At 43.7% G+C, this 25,196-nt stretch overlaps 2 protein-coding genes across 6 annotated transcripts in view; one reads left to right on the top strand and one right to left on the bottom strand.

Annotated features, from left to right (window-relative positions):
* Positions 1–15,815, bottom strand: part of RAPGEF5 (Rap guanine nucleotide exchange factor 5) — a 134,960-nt gene extending 119,145 nt beyond the window's left edge. Inside the window, exon 1 of one of the 4 annotated variants that reach the window (XM_081883194.1) lies at positions 15,687–15,815. In XM_081883194.1, coding sequence (XP_081739320.1) covers positions 15,687–15,797 — 111 coding nt within the window. In that variant the 5' untranslated portion in view covers positions 15,798–15,815. Of the gene's footprint in view, positions 1–461; positions 483–11,828; positions 12,139–14,848; positions 15,143–15,686 lie in introns of those variants that run through there. The other 3 variants (XM_081883193.1, XM_081883195.1, XM_081883196.1) reach the window with 3 other exon arrangements.
* IL6 (interleukin 6) overlaps positions 15,182–25,196 on the top strand; it is a 74,361-nt gene continuing 64,346 nt past the window's right edge. Inside the window, exons 1-2 of one of the 2 annotated variants that reach the window (XM_081883478.1) lie at positions 15,182–15,477; positions 17,552–17,625. The gene's annotated coding sequence lies outside the window, so the exon portion shown is untranslated. Of the gene's footprint in view, positions 15,478–17,341; positions 17,626–25,196 lie in introns of those variants that run through there. The other variant, XM_081883479.1, reaches the window with a different exon arrangement.

Here is a 25,196-nt window from a genome sequence, read left to right as displayed (position 1 = left end):
GTCTGTCCATTCCCAAAAGGTGGGGCTAGTGGACTGGCTGGCTGGACTCCCTCACCCAATTGCTTACGTCAAGGCCACCTCAGCTCCTGGCAACCAGCACCCCCTGGCCAGCCCCAGAGGAACCATACGCCTGGGGAGCTTGTAGCCAGAGCTGCTGCAACAAAAAGTCACACAAGCCTTTGAGAGGCAGAGACTCAAAGGGCATCAGAGGAGGGAGGAAAAGAAAGGTGAACAGAGGCCAGTGTTGTCCACGGCACCCCTGACTATCATTCAAGGCACCCCAGAGTGCCATAGCGCACTGGTTGAAAACCACTGGCTTAAATTATCAAAATCACACACAGAGCCATTTCACGAAGTTTCCCATGTGGAACGGCACACAAATTTTCAAGTGGAAGCTATCCCGCTGTATCAATGTATGAAGCAAGGCTGTGTTTCTTTCTTTTTGTTGCATTTTGCCCTACCTTGTTTTACAGCCTTAACTCCCTACTTCTGCCAGCCAAGCATCCTTAGAAAGGGCTGCACTTTGGGTAGAATCATGGCGTTCCCTACAAGAACTTCCCGTCCCTTTTGTTTCTTCTTCCTCAGCATTGTGTTATCTCATCCAGCAGCAGCCCACATAAATTGAGCAAATTGAAACTGAGTGAAAGCACTTGTGCAAGATATTGGATTTATAAATCCAACTGGCAAGCATTTGCACTTTGATCCACTTTCTTGGATTACAGCGTATCATTCTTTATATTCCCTGTGGGTAAGAGTATTTTCAGCTCTGCCAGAACGGCAGGAAAAAAAAAAAAACCAAGTCCCAACATGCCATGGAACATACCTTTCGAGTACTCCATGCATGAAAAGCACATCTGATTTGAGAGCCTCGTCGCCTACTGCTCTCCACCTAGCCCACTTTTAAGCAGTTGGTGTTACTGGCTTCCTATCTGTTAAAATCAAGATGCTGCAAATCTATATATCAACATCAGTTTTCAAAACATACATGCTTTTTAAAACACTAAGAAGAAAAAAAAACAAATCAAGAGTGCACTAAAAAACACATACACCTAATTATATAGGTAAAAATAAAGACATGGATATACATACACATCCATGCTGGGGAAATACAGATTTTGTAAACTTTTTATGTTGCCAAAGTAATTAAGCCACCTAAAAAGAGTTACACGTCACTGTGATTATGGTAAACAGCAAGTGGTCTTGAGGTGTCTCATATATTTTCAACTCTGAAGCTAGAGCTGCAGCTTCATAGTAGAACATACAGTGGTACCTCAGATTACAGAGGCTTCAGGTTACAGAGGCTTCAGGTTACAGAGGCTTCAGGTTACAGACTCTGCTAACCTAGAAATAGTACCTCGGGTTAAGAACATTGCTTCAGGATGGGAACAGAAATCGTGTGGCGGCGGCATGGCAGCAGTGGGAGCCCCCAATAGCTAAAGTGGTACCTCAGGCTAAGAACAGTTTCAGGTTAAGAATGGACCTCCAGAACGAATTTAGTTCTTAACCCGAGGCACCACTGTATCCCCTTTTCTCCTTTATGCTTATGGTGCTCCATGTGATATGTTACAGAAGGCCCAAGTCCCTCATTGGTCAACTCCAAGCCAAATTTTTTTGCATTGTTTTTAACCCACTTCTACTCAGGAGCTATATGGCTCTTGTTAACCTCATAATGGTGATATAATGGTGAAAAGCCATTCATGCAAAACTAGGCAGACATCATTGCTATTACAAAAGCTACTAGCAAGTTCCTTGGGTGTGTTTTTTAATTAACTGTAAAGTATCACCAAAAATGGAAATCAGTACTTTACATCCTCTTACTTCCTCTAAGATTACAGTGAAGATGTTTCCTCAAAGAGAGGGAAACTCTGGAAGGAAATGCCTGCAACAGAAAGACCAAGAGGAATTTCCAACGTCATTTTTGCAATAATGGACCTCCAAACATTCAGACAGAAATACCTCTACTTTTAACATCATGTTTCCAACATCCTGCCATAGGTGAGGTCATTCAATTCTTTTGACAGAAAGGGAAATTAGTGGCAGCAAAATGCACAGGGAATTGTGTTCATAAGCCCATTGTAAGATGTAGTGTGAGAGAGAAAGAGATGCATTGCAACATTCCCCATAAAGTACGCCCAAGCGTTTAATAGGAAGAATCAAAATGGAGATAAAAGGTCCAGCAATATTTTCTCATTTTTTCAATTTAATGTTAAAGCTATGCCAGTAAATGCTTCTGAAATTCTGCAAAAAATACTCTGACTTTAAATTAAATTTTAAATGCCAGCATTAACCAATTTAGGATGTAATCCAATGCCCACTAACCCAGAGGTAAGCCCCACTGAGGTCAATGGAATTCAGTTCTGACCAGACACAAGAGGGGGTTGCAGTAATTCTATCTATACAATAGAGAGTGGGAAAGTTTGAGAGTAGCATAAGGGCAGAAATTTATTCTGGCTCTATAATAAAAATAATAAACCTCTCTGAAACAAAATATGCTCTGAAATCACTATTAGATTCCTTGCATACTGCAACCTTGTCTAAAAATGTACTCTAGCTCCAACATGCATCTGAGTACTTCAGCCCTCATTTGTCTCCTGAGTCCCAAGAATCTGTATTGTGAGGCATAGACCTACTGATGAGATGGAAGCCCCTCACCTGCAGAACATAGTGATCAGGTTAATGATACGCAAAAGGTGAGACTATTTTTCAGGTATCTTGGTCCAAAGGGAATAGGGCTTTATACACCAAAACCAGCTTCTGGAACTTATCATGGAAGCTAATTGGCAGCCAGTGCCACTTATATGTGGAAATATACAAGAATATGCACTATTCTCTGAGATTTGGACTAAGTCATCCGAAGTCTTTTGTTGAGTCTCCTCCAGGGACCCCAAATAAGCAATCTGAATACAGATCGAAGAATAGTAAAATCTTATTTTAAAAGTTACAAAGGCCACTTGCATCTCTCAAAACCAACACCAAGTCTCCTTGAACAGATGCCATCAAAATTCAGTGTCAACACTGGATCTATTACCGTATTTTTGCTCTATAAGACTCACTTTTTCCCTCCTAAAAAGTAAGGGGAAATGTGTGTGCATCTTATGAAGCGAATGCAGGCTGCGCAGCTATCACAGAAGCCAGAACAGAAAGAGGGATTGCTGCTTTCACTGCACAGTGATCCCTCTTGCTGTTCTGGCTTCTGAGATTCAGAATATTTTTTTTCTTGTTTTCCTCCTCCAAAAACTAGGTGCGTCTTGTGGTCTGATGCGTCTTATAGAGCGAAAAATACAGTAGCTCCACATTGCTCAGAATGAAACTTTCCTCCCGCTCTGCTTTATTGTGATACTATAACTGCCTATGTTGCTTTCTCTGAACTAAAGACCATTCCTGGAAAAGTCCCATAAGGCAGGTTTTGGGGGTTTCTAAGCAAAGGTTGCATGGCCACCTGTCATCTAGCTGAGATTCCTGCATTGAAGGGGGTTGGACTAGATAGATGACCCTTGGGGTCCCTTCCAATGCTACAAATCTATGATTCTATGATAAAAAGAATGCTGTCAGTGATAGCGAGGAAACTCCCACTGGCACTCTATCAACTGTTTTGGTTGTGATTCCCTACACACTGTAGTGCCTATGAAAGTCAGGTCACATACCTCTACCTAGGATTAAAGGGCTAAAAAAATCCACACAATTAAGACAGCATGCAGGTAGGCCTGGTCTAGAGGTAGTTCCAAAAGGAGCAGGAGAAAGTAAGGAGCACATGGAGATAGAATTGAAAGAGAGGTAGGGTAGAGGGATGCCACAATGCTGGAAACAAGCACTAAAAGGCTTAGGACAGAGGCTGAAGTCAGATAGACTGGGAGACCAAAGAGTCCCGCTGCAAGGCAAGGGTAGATGAACCAGGCAGAGAGATGGGAGTCATATGGTACAGCTCACCATAAAGATTTGATCTGGTCGCGAATGGGTAATTCCGTTCAGTACCATCAAGAAAGGAATAATGAGGAAGCCAAGTAAAATATTCGCTACTTTTATTCCCATGTCAGGTTCACCTTAGAAGTGTCTGAATAATATACTATTCTGTAGCTTTTGTACTTTAGAAGGGAGAAGAACAGATCAAAGAATAAGTTTTGGCAGTATACTAGAAAACATTCAGTAAACAGGTTTTATTTTAAACTTGAAAAACAATCTGTATGTTGTGTTTCCTAAACTGCGTTTCAGACAGCTGCTCTGGTTTTCAGATGGCAGACTGAAATTTGTCTTCCAGTGAATTAACACTTAAGCCTAAAAGCAGAGGGTTACACACTGGACTGTAATGGAAAATGCACTACCTTAAGCATATTTACTAAGAAGTCACTATCTCTACATGCACTGGGTGCATAGGATTGTGCAGTCTTTAGTAGTTAAAACACTGTATTTATCTTTAAGCAACTCATTAATAATGTGTCTCAGGGTAATGCACTATATGCCCCTTCTGAATTTAAGCTATCATAAAGCACAAGAGCCCTCATCCACAAAAGTTAGTTGCGACAAACTCCTATTAAACTCAGTAAAACCACATGATGAATAGCTTAAATCCCATTGCTTTCAGTCCAGTCCTATTCAGGTTTACTCATATGCTACTTTATCCATTGTTTATGTTTAGGTCCCACCTTTTCTCCAAGGAGCTGAAAGTTATTTATCCTCATAACAACTCTGTGAAGTAGGTTAGGCAGGTAGGCTGGGCTGAGAAACCACAACTGGTCCAAGGTAACCCTGTGAGCTTCATGGCTGAGTGAGGATTTGAACTGTGGTCTCCCAGGTCCTACTCCAATACTTTAACCATTGCACTTCACTGGCTGTCTATACCAGTGTTTCCCAACCGGTGTTCCGCGGCACACTAATGTGCCGTGAGCTGTTGCCTGGTGTGCCGCGAGCGAGTCCAAAAAAGGTTGGGAAACACTGGTTTCTCTTTCAAAAAGGAAACGTGGGTTAAAGCGGCGATGCCGCCTCCCACTCACTTTCCTGCTCTGGCTTCCCTAACAGTTTTCCGAGTTGCGTCACTGGATCCAGCCCCCTTTTCCACATGTGACACGGGAAAGGCAAAGGCCTTTGAGGCACCAGCGCGAGAGGCTGCAGCCTGGGAATTCCCTCGCCCTGCCCAAGGGAAAGGCAATGGCCGGCCCCACCAGGGAAGCACAGGAACTCTGGGCTCGCTTTCGTTCGGCCCACCTGGCAGGGCCCTTCTTTGCTCCTCCCTACCACAGAGACGAAACCGCTTCTCGCTCGGTATTCGGGCCAGCCATAGAGGTGCCGAGGGGCAGAGCGCCCGGGCCAATGGCGCTGTCTTATTGACCGGAACTTCCGAGGTGAGCGTGCGGTTGGCCGCTCTAGGCTTTCCCCGCCCCTTCTCTCTCGGCGGCGCCTGGACTTGCGAGGAGAAGCCGGAAGCCGCGGGACTTGGGGCCACTCGGGTCTCCGTCTCCCTCGCCTGCCTCCTCTCCACGGCACCGGGCAGCGGGGGACCCGCCAGTCCCCGGAGCCGCCTCCGCAGCGGGACGGCAGCAGCGGCAACGGCGGAGCGGAGGCGGCGCCGAGGAGAGCGGTGACGCCGCCTCTGCCGCTCCCGCCGCTGCGCCTCCTCAGGCCCGGCCTGGGTGCCCTCCGCCATGGGCTCCCTCTTCCGCAGCGAGGCGATGTGCCTGGCACAGCTCTTCCTCCAGGCGGGCTCGGCCTACGAGTGTCTCAGCGCCCTGGGCGAGCGCGGCCTCGCCCACTTCCGAGACGTGAGTTGAGACGCGCCTGCATTTGGTGCTTCATGGAATTGATACGCTGCTTGATTGTCGGGTGGGGGGGGGCGTGCCGAGAAGGAACCCTTCAAAGCGGTTTACAAAAAAACAGAACAATGAAATTATCACTTTTTAAAAAACAACTATAACTTTCTCTTCTTCCCCAACCCTTGTCGTTGGAGGAGTCCCTCAGTCCCTCGCTTTGCTGCCTCCTCCCCCCCCCACCCCTAAAGCTTGGAGGTTCCCCGGCAAGGGGGAGGGAAAAAAATTGAAAGTTACACTTTCGTGCGTCCCTCCCGGCGTGACGCTGCGTGCTGACGTCACGGGGCTGTAATGGTGGTGTGCCTCGAGATTTTTTTCATCAAACAAGTGTGCCTTTGCCCAAAAAAGGTTGGGAAACACTGGTCTATACCACACTGGCTCTCTATGAATCGCAATCCGTTGGGTTCGCTTCCAAGTATGCATGCACAGAATGGCAGTCTTACCTACAACTAACATCAGTTTGATTGGGGTTGAATAGTTCGATGCCTTTGTGTGGTCTCTCTAGATCAGGGGTCAGCAACCTAAGGCCCACGGGAAGTGGCCAGTGGAGGTCGTTTGACTGGCCCATGAGCTACCCCCGAACTGAGCCACCCGCTCATGCGCTGCACTAAACCAGTGCAGCGTGGGGACTCACTTCCGCAGCACTGGAAATCGCGTCTGCGCAGATGTCGGAATTCACAGGCACACACGCACAGATGCTGAAAAACGCGGGTGTGCATGCTCACGCAAGATCCAACCCAGAGGGATCTCCACAGGACCGATCCAGCCCAGGAAAGATAAACTTTGCCTAGGTAAAGGTGAAGGGACCCCTGACAGTTAAGTCCAGTCGCAGATGACTCTGGGGTTGCAGCGCTCATCTTGCTTTACTGGCCGAGGGAACCAGCGTTTGTCTGCAGACAGCTTCCGGGTCATGTGGCCAGCATGGCTAAGCTGCTTCTGGTGAAACCAGAGGAGCGCACTAAAATGCCATTTACTGTCCCGCTGGAGCGGTACCTATTTATCTACTTGTACTTTGAAGTGCTTTCGAACTGCTAGGTTGGCAGGAGCTGGGACCAAGCAACGGGAGCTCACCCTGTTGCAGGGATTTGAACCACCAACCTTCTGATTGGCAAGCCCTAGGGCCTGTGGTTTAGACCACAGCGCCACCTTGCCTACCCCTGCTCTAGATCTCAGCTCATAAGCAATTTCAGAGACTCTGCTGTGTGCAGATGTGTTGGGAGGTGGGGAGTTCATATCACACTTAGATGAAGAGTTCAAAGGCTTAAAGAGGCCATCAGCTCCAGCATCCACCCAGCTTCAAGAGAAAACGTTGCAACACATGTTAACCAGACCTAACTATATACAGAGGCAGAGACATTCCACCATAATAGATCCAAGTGATACAGACAAGAAGAAGAGGACCAGACAGAAGAAACTAGACACAGAACCAGTAAAATTATTCCCTGATTGATGCACCTGAAGTACCAAGCACACCAACAGACCTGGGTTTTACTTTTTAAAACTGGGCCAATTCAACTATTTCAGATTTAGTGTGGCTTGTTTTGTTTCAGCATTAATGAAAAACAAACTAACAGCAGCTATGTCAGCTGTTCTTCAAAAAATATGCACATTAAACACCTTGGCTATTTCAGGATGTTTACCTAATGCGATAAGTTAGCTTTGGTATCATGGAAGAAGTCAACAAAAACTGGCTCAAGATGAACACCTGTTTAGATTTCAAGAAGCTCCGTGTATTTTGTAGCAGCTGACTCAAAATTATAAAGTTAATTTTTCTGTAAATATGCACCAAACTCAGCAATAATTCAAAATCTTGTTCTTCAACTTAAAAAGGAATTGAGCTCTGCTTCACATCTTCAAATGTCAAGATGCACAGCCTTGAATAAATTGCAGGTCTTCCTCTCTTTCCTTGATTAAAGAGAATAAGTGGTATTCAAGACTTATAGTGGCTTCACTATTTGGCTGCTGTTTGGACAATTACTATTTAGGGTAGTCAAGGGCTTTCAGATGTTAACACAAACCAACAACTGGGGTTGTTGAATAAGTTTCTACATATAATCATGCTCTCCCAAACTTTATCCGTCTACTGCTCCTTAGAATTAAAAATTAAGAGGAAAAAGTTTGTGGTTTTGAAACCCATGAATGAGTACAGTACGGTTATGCTTCAACTGAGTCCATGTCAGTCCAAATGGAAAGCACTAAAGACAGGTAGAAATTTGCTTGAAGCTACTAAGGCATGGGTAGGCAAACTAAGGCCCGGGGGCCGGATGTGGCCCAATCGCCTTCTCAATCCAGCCGTGGATGGTCTGGGAATCAGCGTGTTTTTACATGAGTAGAATGTGTTCTTTTATTTAAACTGCAGCTGTAGGTTATTTGTGGGGCCTGCCTGGTGTTTTTACACGAGTAAAATGTGTGCTTTTATTTAAAATGCATCTCTGGGTTATTTGTGGGGCATAGGAATTCATTCATTTCCCCCACCCTAAAATATAGTCCGGCTCCCCCACAAGGTCTGAGGGACAGTGGACTGACCCCCTGCTGAAAAAGTTTGCTGACCCATGTACTAAGGGGTGAACACAGAACAAGTTGAAGCTAGGCACTGCATGTGGAGACACTAAACTTGGCATCCTGGCTAAAAGAGAGAAAATCATGTCCTATCCTGCTGCTCCTCCACCTCTTCTTTTTTTTAAGAGGAACATTGATCTACAGTCACTGAAACTTATTTTATGGGCTTGTTGCTGGACTTAAATGGGATCACTGGAGCCCAGTCTGGTGTCTGTTTCCAATGTAAAGGTTTAAATGTGGTATATGAACAGATTAAATTATCCACTCAGAACATGTTCAGACTGCATTTTCTTTACTTCTGAGTAAATAAGAGGGGATGTAGTACACCAGGGATTAGGGTGTTGATAAACTTCGGTCCCAGCATCTCTTCCCTCACAAAATTAAATACTACTAAAGAATTTAGTATTATTTTTAGATTTAGCAAGGCTGTACAGAATTTGTTCTAAGGCTGCAATTCCTTAAAGAGTTACTAAGGAGTAGACCCAGCAGGCAGTCATTTCTCATGTGCGTGGTTTTTTTGTTTTTTGTTTGCTAAAGATACAATAAATTCTATAATGAGAAATAAAATATTTTTAAAGCATAGTAACAAAAGAAAAATATGAGAATGAGAAAAGAATCAGCAGAATGCAAAGGTGAAACATGAATATACAAAAATTAAAACATGAAAGAACAGCAGAAACTTTAAAAAAATTGATACATAAATAATTTAAATTTAATGGAAAATGGAAAATGTGACTAGTTAGACCACAAGAAAAGCCTGCTGGATCTGGCCAATAACCTATGAAGACCAGCATCCTCTTCTCAAAGTGGCCAACAAGATGCCTATAGGAACCCCACAAGAAGGGCCTGGGCATAAGAACACTTCCCCAAACTGGTATTCATAAGTTTACTTCCTTCAACAGTGGAACTCCAAAAGTAGCAGTTAAAAAATGGAAATACATTATCATATTATAATTATATTGTCTATTTTTGTGGATTTTAGTTGTTCCAATGCTATTTACAAAATGGAAATACATTATCAAATTATAATTATATTGTCTATTTTTGTGGATTTTAATTGTTCCAATGCTATTTACACTGGGCTTTCTTTTGTTTTTGTTTTCATTTTGTAACCTATCTTAGAACCTTTCAAAATAAAATTTCAGATGTGGGTGGATGACAGGTAGTAGTAGAATGCAAGACAGAAATAGAGCCTGAATGTGAGAATCCTATCCATGTCTACTCAAAAGTAAGTCCAACTGCCCTTGATGGGACTTACTTACATGTTAATTATGTATACTTATAGGATTGCAGTCTTAACCTGGAAGTAAGACTATTTTATTTTATTCAATTATTAGATTTAGATACCACTCTTCATCATAAGACCCCAGGGGTGAGAATAAGTAAAATGAAACAGCAAAACAATAACCCCCCTTCCCACAGACACAATTAAAAGGCTGTAGAATATTAATCAGCCAAAGGCCTGGTGGAAGGGGTATGTTTTCATCTGGTGCCTAAAAATATATAATGAAGGCACCAGGCGAGTTTCCCTGGGGAGAGCATTCAACAAACAGGGAGCCACTACAGAAAAGGCCCGTTCTCGCTTTGCCACCTTCGAGACCTCACATGTAGGAGGCTACCCAACAATCCCTGCCCAAACTGATCGGGGCTATCGATCTTCAAGCCCTACTGGAATTGACTAAACTGATAAAAGCGAACTCTGGGATGTAGTCAATGCCCACCAAAAGAGAGGCTTGAAGACAGTGCAGATCAGCTGATCATCGGTGACATCAAGCTCAGATGGGATTGGCCAGAATATTCTTTTGCAGGAAAACGATCTCAAGCTACACAGCAAAGGAAAATTGCTTCAACTGACACCATGGCGATTCCAGTTGATTGACAGGTAGGCAGCTATGCCACATGTCAAAGTGACCTACAAGGAGTGAGGGAGCCAAGGATCTGGTCCAGAAGGCTGAAAAGGTTCCCCACCCCTGAAATTTACATTAATCCAAACAATGCAAAAGAGAGATAATTAGTGTGTGGGAGAGAAAAAGTGTGGGGAGTGTTGGTTCTATTTTAGATCAACATAAAAGGAAGAAATACTAGCAACATTTAACAACTGAAAGAACCTTAGCTGCTGATTATATCTGAAATGAAATAGAAGTATTTTATCCTTTGTTCACGTACTTCAACGGTTGCTGCAAGGACCAGTTAAAAGGGTAAAGAAAAAGCCAAGAGATTCTAATCTTGATTTATTTCACTTAGGGAATACATAAACAGAGGATTACAATAAGAAAAGCTCAGTATTATACATATGGGGTCTATTTTTAGTCGCATAATGACACCTGCTACAAATTATCCAAATGGAATCTCCATGGCAATAAACGCTCAGGCTGTACAAAAATAAAAAAAATAAAGGCCACCAATATAAATTACAGTTTCAAAGTAAATGCTACTTCTGTACAAACTAAGTCACCCATTTCAAATATTCATGGAATCATTGGGACTGGCTTAATCTACTGACCTAAGGTTTTCCATGCACTAATGCAAACCATACAATGAATATCTTAGATATAAAACCCATTATTCGACTATATTATAAAAACAAAGCAAAATGCCTCTCACAAGACCAAGCAACAGGATGTATGTATCCCCTTTATTTAATATTTCTATACAAAATATGGTATACAGGTGTAGCAGTAGATATAGGGCCTCACATATACAAAATAAGCTTCAACAGAAAATACCAGCATTACAACACTTGATCGACACATAAGTTTTTTCTGCACTATCTACAGCCCAGATTGTGGTCCCTTGCCTTCCTACAACATAGGAATATAGGAAATGGTTGGTTGGTTGGTTGGTTAGTTGGCTGGTTTATTGCATTTCTATCCTACATTTCCTCTAGGGAGCTCATGGCTCCCCCTCCCATTTTATACTCCCAACACCCCTGTGAGGTAGGTCAGCTGAAAGATACCAGCCCAAGGTTACCAGGTTAGCTTCATGGCTGAGGAGAGACTAGAACCCCAGTCTCCCAGGCCCTAGTCCAGCTCTCTAACCACTATGCCACATTGACTCCCTGGTTCTCTTGGTCTTCAACACATATTTGCTATCACGTAGCTTCACAATTAATACTGTGGGTACAGCAATAACAATAACCACACATTAGCATGCACAGAGTGCTAGCAGCATCCAATTACAGCAGCAGGACTGCTTGCATGTATGCATGAGCCCTTGCTGCTCATTAACCCTCACCTTATTATACTCCCACATAAATCAATTGCATTATATGGTCAAGCTCACATGTGGGTGGGTCCACAGCCATGTCACAACATGCCAGGCTGGCTGAGGGCTGAGTCTCCCAACATCTCATCCATCATACCTTTCACACAAACAGTGCTTTCTAAATGCTTTGCCACCTGTGTACAGCATCCCCCACAATTAGCTGCTAATAGAGGGCATTATATCCAATCGCAACACAATAATTTCCACCTTGGACTTCTCTACAGTTCTTTGATTTTGCTGTTCGAGTCGTCGTCATACCAGTGGCCTTGAGAAACCGCAGATAACCTTCCTTCCTAGCATTTCCATTGCAAAAAGTTTCACAATTAAAACTACCATGTGGAATCTTCCTGTCTTTTTCAAAAATTACCCAGTTCAATAAAGCTAGCATACACTGTTTGGTCTCCCAACTTGTTAATCAAGCCTGAAACTTTCTTCTGCTGCTGTGCTGCCAGCATTAAGGATAGGCAAGCAGAGGCAACAATCTGGAAGTCAGGGAACTACGCAGTCTTTATGCTTTTTTCAAGTCAAAGCGTCACATGTTCCCATTGTAAAGATCTACATTTCCATTTCCACTGTGATCAGAGCACATGCATACATATTGATGAGGTCATCAATGGCTACTGGTCATAATGAGTACAGATTGTGAATACCAGTTGCTGGAAACCACAAGAGGAGAGAGTTGCTGGAAACCACAAGAGGACTCTTGTGCTCAGGTCATTTTTCAGAGATTCCCACAGGCATCTATCTGGTTGGCCACTGTGAGAACAGGATGCTGGACTAAATGGGCCATTGGCCTGATCCAGCAGGCATTTCTTATGTTCTTACCTATATCTGATCAAGTTTTCAGAATGTTTTAATTGCCTAATGAGTAAACAACGTCTGCCTGATGTTGGAAACACAAAATAAGCCACATCATCCACATATATCAGGCTGCCAACTTTGCAATTTATTTTTCATCTGTTCTTGTTTGTGTACACATAACTTATGACTAATAGCTAGTTTCTGAAATGTATGACTGGGAGGCAAGGAGTTTTAGCTACGTTTCCGGTTCTGTCACTCGGATGCCTTGCAATTGTCATGTACCTGTACTAAATATCCGGATGCCCTTACTTGCAAAATGGGAGATGACAACAACAATTACGCTTTGATAACTCATAGACTAATGAAGGTCTGCCTTAACTAGGATGCTATTTATGAGCAACCTCGTTTCAAAGCTTCTAGATGCCATACAAGTATAATCTTCATATGTAATTACTGTTTGAACAGAGCTTTGGGCACGCATATAATATTAAAGATAATTATTCTGACATATGAACAACTTGCATACAACAGCATTTAAATGCCATGGGTAACCTATCCCCATGAGGAATCTTGCCTCCAACCTGCACTATTCACATGCTCCCAAATGTCAGATCCAAGTGAACAGTTATAGCTATGAACAATCCCTAAAAAGACTTTCAGAGCAATGAATGTGGCATCAGATGTAACATATGGGTATTATAATCACATAATTCAGCTATAATTAATCATAACTACCTCTAGTATTAAAGTTACATGTGAAAAAAGCTTTGTTTTATGAGCCTTGATAGCTCAGTCAGTAGAGCATTAGACGATCTTGGTTTGAGCCGCACGTTATGGGTTTGAGCCCCACTTTGGGCGAAATGCAGGGGGATGGACTAGATGACCCTCATGGTCCCTTCCAACTCTACAATTCCATGATTCTATGGCTACAAATTGAATGAGATCATAAAGACAACCTAGGACTTCTTTACAGAGATGCATAATTGCAATAGGTATGTTTCCCCCCAGCAAGTACATTTTTAATACAAGTACTTCTAAAAACTGCAAATAGCAAACACCATCTTAAGAGGGATTACCCATTCTCACAAACTCACAGAAAGAATGCCTCTTTTAAGATTATGCTTGCTACAGCACATGTATACATCATCCAAAAACAACGTATGCTTCTTGCTTCAGAATTGTATATGCAAAATTACTGTATGCAAATGTAAACAGTAGATATGGCTAAAAATTATTTGATCAGATTGCAGCCCTAACCATTAACTGATGATTCATCAATGGAATACAGAATCTATACTGTACATATATCAAAGATGGATGGAGCAAACAAGTAGGGCCAGTAGACACAAGGCAACATAACTATCCGCTCTGACAGGGACAACCCTTATAAACTGCCAGTAGACATTTCCTTGACCAAGGACCAGGACAATTGCTGCTGATTGTATCTTGTTGTTGTTTAGTCGTGTCCGACTCTCCGTGGCCCCATGGACCAGAGCACGCCAGGCACTCCTGTTTTCCACTGCCTCCCACAGTTTGGTCAGACTCATGTTGGTAGCTTTGAGAAGAGAACACTGTCCAACCATCTCGTCCTCTGTCGTCACAGATTGTATCCATGATCAACCTATTCACATGCTACCTTGTCCCAGGTGATGATGACCAGAAGAACCTATTATCCTTGCCTGGGAATAAGTTCTACTGAGCACCACAGCACATTAAACTGCAAACCAGCAAAAGGAGTTGAGACACATTCAGAAATGGCACAACATTTTACTGCTTAACTGGTTTATTGTGGCATGAGCGTAGGGAACAGACTCAACAAACCAAACGGTCTCCAAGCAAAAACCAATCTTACCAATGATTACCTACCTGGGAGACAACCCCAATGAACACACCAGGGCTTACTTTTGAGTAAGCATGTCAAAGATGGGTCTACAAGCCTAATTTCTCTCGAGTAAATAATTCCTCAGATAAGCCAGTGGCTTCCTCTACTCTTCCTTTTCTGTCCACAGCCAGAATACCATATAGAGCAAGGCCTCCTTCCAACCCGCGACCACAACTACAGGACGTTAACTCTCTTTAACTTCAGCATGTTTGGGAATTCAAGGCCCCAGAATCGCCACAAATACTGTGCATATTCCACAGACTTTAGGGAGATTTGCGCAAGGGTGCCAATATATATAGGGCTGCAGCTTCACTGTTGCCCAATCCCATTCTTTTATGTGTGTAAGTGTCTCGCGCGCCGCGTTGCCGTTGCATTTCCCCCTGCAAAGTGCAAAGCCTGCGCACGGAGAAAACTCCCCGAGGCTTTGCCCTGTGGAGGCCGGTGGGGGTGGGGGCTTAACTCCCAAATGCAGGGCAGATCCCCTACCTTGGGAGGCATACGGCCGGTCACATACACACGCACACACGCGAGCACACACTCTTACCCGGCCCCCGGCGGCTGAGCTCTTCCTCCGCAGCGTGAGTCCGCTCCGGAGCAGCGCCGGCAGTTCCCTCAGCTTTTGCCGCAGCTGCACTTGCTGCTCCTGGTCTCTGGCGCCGGCGGAGCTCTTGCCGCTGAGCAGAGAGTCGGCCCTGTCACACAGGGGCTGCATCTTGACGGAGCCCCCAGCCATGCATGCTACATTCCCGAGGAGAAACCCACCCCCTCCTCTCTCCTTCCCTCCCTCGCTTGCTCGCTCCGGCCGCGTCCCTCTTCCTGCCTCTCAGCAGCCTCACTCAAGCCCGCTGGCGCGCGCGCGCGCACGCACACACACACCTTTCGCTTGTTATGCAAAGCGCGCCTTGCAGGCGAAGGCGTTCGTAGCTGTCAGAGCAGCAGCGGCGTCCCCCGCCTCCCTTCTGGGCTTGGGAAGGGGGCAGGGAGGGAACACGCCTGCCTGCCTGCTCCTCAAATTGCGCTGCCCCCGGCCGAGGTAGGCCCGGGCGGGAAGTCTTGGTGGCACAGGTGCAGGAAAATGCGGCAGGAGCCTGGCGCGCTTTAGCCCGCCACTTTTCCCTCCCTCCCCTTCTCTCTCTTTCCTCCTGGCTATGACGGGGACAAACAAAAGTCCAGGTAACCTGAAAAGGGGCGGACACAATAGTCACGACGTGCTGTTTTACCTTGTTGCCTGAAACCTCTCCTTCTTTTTCTGTTCCTGCCCAAACGCTCCTTCAGGCACCTTAGGGGCCACTGCTTCCCTTCCTTCCACTCACCCACCCCCGTTTCGCTTCCTCTCCAAAGCTAAGGAAATCACACAAGAGACCTCAAATTAGATGTCTTACCTGAAGTGTGTTCTGAAATAAATAATAACAATGTTCACTTTGCTGGATTATTTCCATTAAAAAGTAATAATGAGCAAGTTTTACTAATGGAATCCAGAATGTGCCGCTCATCCTTTCCTTTCAGAGTCAGAGAGAGAGAGAGAGAGAGAGAGAAGTGTAACGTGTCACCTGTGATTATTGCACACCTGGGTTTGGGGGTTCAGGCCTTTGCGCTTGGCTCTCTCTAGCTGATGCTTGGTAAACAAGGCACCTGAGCAGCGAATGCCATGTCTTAAATATCCACACCTCCCATCAATCCGGCAAGCCCATTTTCACATTTTTTATGTTGTCAACAAATTTGTTGAACAATAAATGTTTATTGTAAGGCAAAACGGCTCTCCCTTAATGTTCTGAGATTAACAAAATTTAGTACACTCATGGGTGAACTAGGTCCCAGTTGAGGCACGTGTTATTGTGCCAGCCCAATAGCTGACTTGTAAGTTGGTAACTAGGTACAAATTCAGTCTATAACAACAACCGTAGAAATGGTTTAACAATATGGTACAGTTCCCATTTTCTAACAACGTTCTGTTATGTACATATGTATTGCATATACACATATGCTACAACAAACTGTTGGCACTTGCAATTTTAGGATGAAATAATGGAGGGAGACCTTTGACCTTTTCTCTGTCTCCTGGCTAACTTTACTCAGCATGCAAGGTGTGGCTGGTGCTGGCACTGACCCAACCAAAAGGCCAAAGGGGCAGGGCAGACAAACTCTTAATCCCAGGGTTGTGGGTTTGAGCCCCACATTGGGCAAAATATTCCTGCATTGAAGGGGGTTGGACTAGATGACCCTTGCGGTCCCTTCCGACTCGACAGTTCTGTGATTCTAAGTGAGAGGCACCTGGCAACAAAGTTAGCCTGAAAATAGCCCAAGGTCTACAGCTGGTTCCCGACCCACTGCTTGAGAGACAACTCCAGTATAGAGGTACATGTAAGAGGCAGACCTTTAAAATTCAGATTGTATTTCATTATACCAGTCTATCAAGTTCAATAGGTGAAAAGGAAAATGGAGGGATGAGTTCTAATCTTTTCTCCAAATTGGCACTCTTCTTTTTTCCTCCAAAACTTCCTGTCAATCACTGAATTCATTGCCCTGATAGGGCTAGTACCTTTTTGAAAATCTGATCTTGTCCCTATGGACCTAGAGGGGAAGAAGAAGGCTTTACATCCTAATTCCTATATTTTAATTTTGCTGCCAAGGATGAGTCTATAAACTCCGTTCAACCCACACATGTGGGCACCTAGAGGGATAGATTGCAATTCATATATGCCTCTCCTAGCTATTAAAACCCACCCCACAGGACAGACTCCCATCTGAAATCCTGGCAAGCTGTTGCCAGTGTAAACAATACTGCACTTGATGGACCAATGCCCTCACTCAGTATAAGGCAACTTCCTACATTACTATGTCCGGTGTGTGTGTGTGTTTTGTATTCTGGGTCATGTGTGTTTTGTATTCTGGAGGGTTGTGCTCCAAAACAGTGGTTGTGAAGAACATAATGGGATTTGAACATTTGCCTGGAAGAATACCTGGAGACTAGTAGGCACAGGGTTATTGCTAGTTGTGCCACTGGGGCTGAGGGGAGGAGCTGTGGCATCATGTATGTTGTTATACAGGGGACGGATTGAGGGCATGTCCCCATTATAATGAGTTCATTGGCTTCTGGCATTTATGGGTGATGTGGGTATAATTGCTAGCACAGTTCCTGATTGGTGGACACTGGTATAGTTTCCAAGCATTCTGGGAAGATTCCCATTATGCTTCTGATTTTTATTTTTATTTTGTATTTTCTGGTTGTGTGTCTTTCCCCTCCCAGGCAAACCACCCACTGGATATAGTGGCCGTTCCACCAACACAGAGCAACTGTACCTCCTTCTTTCCAGGAGTACTGTAAGTGGAGAATGCTTCTGTTAAGTTCTGCCTTTGCGTTTATTAATCTTCCGTGCGTTTTTTTGTTTGTTTGTACATTTGGTTTTAAACGAAGAGTAAAGTGAACTAAGAGTAAAATCCAATCTGGGTTTTTTTGTGTGTGTGTTTTTTTTTCAAATTTTGAAATATGTGACTAGATCTCTCGCCACAGTCCTGCATTGTCGCTGTTGTTTTAATATATCTGAAAAGAACATTGGCCTAAACAAGAAAACTGCTTTGATCGCAGGATCTGCTGTACTTCAGCTACAAATATTGGCTCACGTCACCAATAATATTGTCATTTTAACAAATTAGAGGAAAGGGTTGGGGTTGTTATGTCTCCTTGGGGAAATTAAAGCTGTTAACACTTTTATTGGGCATCTCTGCTTCTGTGTCATAAAAATGCCGTTGCTAATATACTGCCTTGCCCCCCTTGCAGATCAAGGTTAAACTGAAGAAATGTTCTGTGTTGAGACAAGCTAACCATTTGTTTTCTAAGGATGTGAAAACGTGTACTACACACACAAAACTCCTAGAAATAAATCAGGGATTCAATAGGTGCATGATCCAAGTTGAAATGTAAAATGCATAGGCTGTGTGAATACAATGTTAAGACTGGTTTTTCAATGGTGCTGTTTGGTCCTCTACATGCATATATATTTCCTCATGGGTCATGAAATTGAGGGCCCAACCGCATGTTATTTTGAACACTTATACTTTAAAAAGCACATGCTTTTTCTTTCATACCATTTTCCTTCCACAAAAATCAACTGGTGGGTGTCGCTGGTTTAGATCAGAAATACTGCTATGGCCTAAGAAGAATCTTTAACCCATTATTTCCTTGTATTATTTTACCATTGAAAAGTCACCAGCAGCCCCACCCCAAAAATGCTAGTGTTGGGTCCCAAAGATGATGCCTAGTCAACATCCGGCATCAATCTATCCCCGGGATATAAGGCAGGGGGAATCTGCAGGGGAATGGCCAGCTTTTAAATTGCAGGGCTGATTAACATAAGAGACTCCATAAGAAACACAGGCCAGCACACATTTTCATTTGGCTTGGCCTAACAGGCAGTTTGCCATGGCGCCTGCCAGCAGTGCAGCGCAGCCAGTTGCAGCCAGGATCCAAAGAGCTGCTTAAGCTTACACAAGGAACATGAATTAGCCCAGTAGAAATCTAGAGTTTCATTTTGCTTTCAACAGCTGTTCTTCTACCATGCCATATCACAGACACTTTTGAAGCACCCGTCAGTTCCACAGCAAAACAGTTTTCAATTGCAAAATTAGATTCATGGCTTTTCTGTGAGTTTCTTATTTGTTCTTCTGTGGGTTTGGAACCTTATTTGATATATGTGATATATTTGACACATGCATTTCAGTTGTGTGTGGACAGGGGCAAACCACCTGCACAGCCAGATGTGCATTTGATGCTTTTGCTGCAGTATCAGAGGCAGATTTGGGGGAGCGTAACTGGTTCGAATGCACTGGCCACAGAAACTCAAGGGCTTCAGTTGCAACATAGAATGGAAGACGAGAGTCAGGGGAGCTCCAAATTTTGGCGTAACACGGGATGCTGCTGAAATTTGAGACCCCTGTCCGGCACTGGCAGTGATATAAGTCACTGTTCACCTTCTGCAGATTCACAACTTTAAATAATAGCTTGTCACTCAAGCAGAGGGGAATGCTGCAGAAAATCTCTGACAATGTTTATGTGCACTCCTGCTCCTAATATTTCTTTAAATTAATTAAAATTAGATTAGGCACACCATATATTGCAGAGCATAATCCAAATGCATTGATTAAGTGCCACCATTTTGCGATGAAGGAGGTAAAAAGTACAACATCTGCATAATTTCAAAAGAAAGTCAGGGATGAGGATGGATACACAGCTGCAATGTATTAACACTATAGAAGATTCAGTTTTAGAGCATTGGTTAGCTGCAAGGAATGCAGGTTGCCCCAGGCATGGCCTCACTCTTATGGGGACAGAACAATACATTTCTCCTGGGCAAAACAGTAGGAGGCCAAGAAGCACCTGGTCCATCTTTCAACACATTTGATAACATAGGACAGCACTAAGCAATTGTTTGCAATACATGCAATTGTTTGTAGTACATGGTGATTCCATTTGTTTCTTGTGTACCAAAACAGGTTGTTTCTCTAGGGTGTGCCAGCTGTTGGACTTTTAAAAATAATAATTGCAAAAGTCAATACAATTCCTTTTTAATTTTCTGCCTGCCTGTTAGGAAATCAAAGAGAGCTGTGTTTCATCTGCAAAACTGTATTTGTGGGCACTATTATTGAGTGTCCCCCAACATATTTGATCTCATACAGAATACAAACATCCCATGTCTCTTGCCCAGAGGATTTATAATCCAAACCTTAACAAATAATATTCATGGTTACTTAGCAAACATCAGTGACCTCCATCTAAACAATTTTCATTTCTGCTTTGCTCACATCCACCATGGGCAGGGAGTAATAAAAATAAATCCTCCCCTCGCCCCCACGTTCTTATGGATAAAGGGTGGGCACTTTGAACTATATTTGTGATTGCGACTACCAATCAAGAGTAGTTACTACTCCATATCATACAATCTTGAGCAAAAGCATGCAGTCTTCTAAATGTGGCAGCACAGTGATGACTTAATGACTTAAAATATTTGGGAGTAATGCAGTCCAGTTTAATCGGTTTCCGATCCCACTGGTTTCAATAAAAAGAATAATAAAGTACGGGTCAAATTTGAAAACTTTTAAAGTCATTTTGGCTAACCTTCTGTATGTGGAGCACCTCCTCACATGCAGAAGTTCCCAAACATCTTTAGGTAGTGCTGAGAGGGACTCTTCCCTTAACTGCCAGTGAATATAGTCAATGTTAAGCTAGATGGAGCAAGAGTCTGGCTTGGTATGATCAGCTATGCTTCTATGGAAGAAGAAGTGTGATGGGGTAGAGAATTGTCCATCTCATGGCCATCTATTATTTCAGGATGGACAGAAAACATCATAGAGAATATTTGAGCAGTTGAGTGTAGATCTTTATGCATCCTTCTGAAACTTAGGGGGTGGGAGAGGTGTACAGTTCAGTCCCTCATTGCGGTTATTCTCACTTGGATCCCAGTCTAGCAGTCAAAAATATGAAACAGGCTTAAAACCACGAGATCTGAAAGCTACAAAAAGAGAGCTATGGAAACCTCTTCCTTTTTTTTGAACCTTGAGGAGAAACTCGTAAGTTTTTTAAAGCTTTTCTTCCCAACCTTGAATTGAAGGGCAGAATAGAAATGCCTTAAATTAAACAATGATATCTAGAGACTTCTCTGTTTCAGGTGAAAGAAAGCTCAGATACCTTGGCTTTTAACAACTCAAGTGATCATTGAAAAAACAGCTATAGGAAATGAACTCCAAGTGCTTTTGTTGCTGGCATAGATACTTTAAAATGTTATATTTTTATCATTGTTTCTATTGAGTCAGGATTGTTTCCTTATACATAGACAAAAATAGTCATATTGGCAATGCAGCTTAGAAACAAAAAATATTCGCAGTTTTGATACCGACCTTGAAATGGTCCCTTGAGCGAGAAACAAAATAAAGCTCTTCAAGGTGTACATTTGCCTCCCTCAGCCACACTTTAACACCACCTGTTCTATAAGAAGAATAGCAATTTGACAGTCTGCCTTCAGGAAAGGCATTGAAGTAGACTCAGCTGGATTCCTTGGGAATTTCAGAAAGCTCAAGCATGTGAAAGAGAAGGCTTTCTAAATGGTAGATGTGTTTAATAATACAAAAGCTGCAGAAGCTCCATCCAAATATTTGTTTTATCTCCTCGTATCCTAATATGTTCGGTGCTCTCCTGCATTCTCCTTGAATTTTATTTGGCTTCCTCTTTGTAGCTTTGTTTCCCCCCACCCTTTGTTTTTGCAGGTAGTTAAAATGCTCCCATCATACTCATCATAATATAAGGAGCTACTCTGGAGGGGGGGGGTTAGGTGTGGTCTCTCTGCTGATATTAACAAGGCTAAGCAGAAGATGGAGGTTTCACAGCATTAACAGTCCAACAAATCCTGTTCCCCCATTAGTTTTCTAGCAGGCCAAAAAAACCTCTGCGTCATTCCATCTGTAGTCTCAGGACTGATTTGCTACTGTTCTCCCTCATGCACTCAGATACATTGCTAATGCCATCTCCAGTCAAGAAGCAGAGGTGACAGGCTCCCTTATTAATTATTGTTGTTATTGTTATTATTTGTCTACCACCCTTCATCCAAAGATCCAGCGCGGTTCACAACATATAAATACAAAATGAGAACACAAAATACATAATAAAATCCAGCCCTGAGGAACCCCATGTTGAAGGCCCAAAAAGCCCTCCGCAAGCATTAAAAGTAAAGGTAAAGGGACCCCTGACCATTAGGTCCAGTCGTGGCCGACTCTGGGGTTGCGGCGCTCATCTCGCTTTATTGGCCGGTGTACAGCTTCCAGGTCATATGGCCAGCATGACTAATCTGCTTCTGGCGAACCAGAACAGTGCACGGAAAAGTCTTTTACCTTCCCGCCAAAGTGGTACCTATTTATCTACTTGCACTTTGATGTGCTTTTTTCGAACTGCTAGGTTGGCAGGAACAGGGACCGAGAAACGGGAGCTCACCCCGTCACGGGGATTCAAACCGACGACCTTCTGATCGGCAAGTCCTAGGCTCTGTGGCTTAACCCAGAGCGCCACCCGCGTCCCTCCCCAAGCATTACCCTGTGGAAATGTTCATCCAAGTAAGACCGGAACCACCACAAAGTGGTGCCGCCCACCCCTACCTCGGACAGCTCCTCCAACTGCCTATATCAGCAATTGTCAAGGCTGAATTAGGTCAACTGTGACTATCTACTAGTAGAAATGTGAAGGCTTCAGGCACTACAGGAGCTAAAACCATAAAGAGCTCCTCGCTCCTCCGCAATGTGTGTTTATCATGCTATCATGAGTTTGAAGAAAGCGCAATACACATTACCTTGTGCATAGTACATACGCATTCCTCAGGAATTTTGCATTATATACATACATTGCATAACCACAAGCAAATGTTGTAAGATTTCTTTCAGTTGGCTATAAAGTATATGCAAAAGTCCTTTTTAATAGTAAATAATGAAGCTTCCAATAACTAGATTTTTTTTAACCTTTGAGATACATGCTTTTTCTATTTTAAATCCTTGAGGTTTTAAATTTTGGAGGTTTAATTTATGTTTTAAATTTTTTATATTATATATTTTATTGTTCTATGCTGCTTTGAGACCTACATGGTAAAAAGCACAATTAAACAAACAATGATAATTAACAATAGCATTATTCAAATATGACTTTTAGGAATTAATGCAAATGCAATTGAACCAGACTATAAACTCTTATTTTGCTAAATTTCATATTGCAGTCATAAGTCTAACTCCCAACCCCAAAATAAGTTCACTTCATTTTTCTGTTTGGTTTTCACAAAGTCAAAATAGTCAGAACATTAGTTAGGAAAAAAACAAACCAGCACTGTAGTTTCTTCCCACACATTTCACAAGTGTCATCGAAGCCTAAAGCAAATTATAGATGCAGCCATATAAACTCCCCAAAATAGGTTTTTATGGTGAGAATTGTTGACAATGTGTGAAGTCAGTGAGGCAGAGTTGCTGCAGGTGTTCCTATAATGAATCAGACAGCATAGCTTAATATTTGTCCCACTGTGTTGCTTGGTTGAAATGCTGTCTTCACTGTCATAAAAGCAAGTATGGAATGCTCTTTTAAATGTGTAATAGAATATAACACTTTCAATAAATAGGTCGTTCATTTGCTAACTCACAAGAAACATATATGAAAGATCCCACTGCTATGTTTTTCACCTATAGAATTGTACAGTTCCATAATTAATGGAGGTTTTTGTTTTTTAAATACCACAGTCTTTTCCATTATTTCACATGCTGTGATGGGACGATGAGCTGCTTGTGCGTAAAATGCAAGTCCCTCAGAGTTTGATCAGGTTTTCAAACCTCTGCCTGTGACGGAGCCCCTCCAGCATGGCTGCGTCAATCACTAGTAGAATCCGAAAGTGGCTGCTTTCGGAATCTTTTCCAACATAAAAGCTCTTTAACGGAAACACGTCGTCTGGCCTCTCGGCGTGACAGTTTCCGGCGAGGTGTGGGTGTCCCTATAGGAGGTCCTGAGACCTCCCCACTGTTTTCGCTGGAAGTGTCTCTGAGCCATCCCTCCGACTCACTTTCCCTTGGAGTTCTTGCTCGCCCTCTACTGGTTCCCTCTTCCGCTGCTACTCCTCTCTCAACCTCAGTGAGCCTTTGCGCCCCCGGTGCTTTAGATGGCAGTTCCCTGACATCCACCTCCCCTCCAGGGCCCCCTTCACCCCCTCCCGTCTCCTCCCCTACTGGCGGTGAGGAGGTAAAACCCCTGAAAGAACCTCCCTCATCTTCCGACGTCGCGAACACTTCCCTCCACTTGTTGCTGTTCCTACTCTCTCGGTAATCTTCGTCATCGGAGTCCACTCCCTCTTCCAACTCCGACTCCGCGAACCCTTCCATTTCCTCTTCCTCATCGGTGGTGCCGAAATACTCCCTCCTAAACCTTGCTATCGGCTGAGGTTTCCTCGGGAACCTTTGGTGGAACGTTTCTGTTAAAACCTCGTCATTGACTTCCTCTGCACTTACCCAGGTGTTTTCTGACTCCGGTTCCCCTTCCCACGCCACCAAATACTCCACCTGATTTCCCTTCCACCTGGAATCGAGGATTTCCGCTACATGGTTGCGGCGTTCCCTCTCTTCCAAGGCTGGTCCCCTGACGTACTCCCCTTCACGTCCCCCCCTGTATGGTGACAGTAACGACCTGTGGAACACTGGGTGCAATTTCATGTGGTTGGGTAATCGGAGTTTGAAAGCTACCGGGTTGACCTGCTGAATGACCTCAAAGGGTCCCAATCTTCTGGGCCTCAATTTCTTACAACCCCCTTTGAACGGCAACCCTTGGGTTGACAACCACACTTGATCCCCCACCCTTATGGTTTCACCTTCCCTTCTGTTCTTGTCTGCCTGCTTCTTATATTGTGCCTTAGCCCTTTCTAAGTTGAGCTGGAGCTGATGATGGATCGCTTCCATCTCTTCTACAAAATGTTCAGCCGCTGGGACGCTCCATCTCTCCCCTCCTTCCCCTGGAAATGCCCTGGGGTGACACCCGTAATTAGCCAAAAAGGGACTCATCCCTGTGGACACATTCTCCGCATTATTGTAGGCAAATTCTGCCAACGCCAACTTTTCGACCCAATCGTTCTCTCTGTCATTGACATAACACCTCAGATATTGTTGAAGAATGCCATTTGCTCTTTCCGCCTGCCCGTTGGTTTCAGGGTGCCGGGCAGTTGAAAAATTGACTTCCACGTGCAGCAAGCTCATGAGCTTCCTCCAGAACCTGGAAGTAAATTGTTTGCCGCGATCTGAGATCACCCTCAAGGGAGCCCCGTGCAACCTAAAGATGTGTTCTACAAACAACTTCGCTGTTTCTTCTGCTGTGACTGCATGTGAGCATGCTA

This window comes from Podarcis melisellensis (assembly GCF_964234715.1).
Source record: "Podarcis melisellensis genome assembly, chromosome: 12".
Classification (NCBI taxonomy): Eukaryota; Metazoa; Chordata; class Lepidosauria; order Squamata; family Lacertidae; genus Podarcis; species Podarcis melisellensis.
The sequence above is the reverse complement of the archived record's forward strand: the minus strand, read 5'-3'. Positions and strand labels throughout refer to the sequence as shown.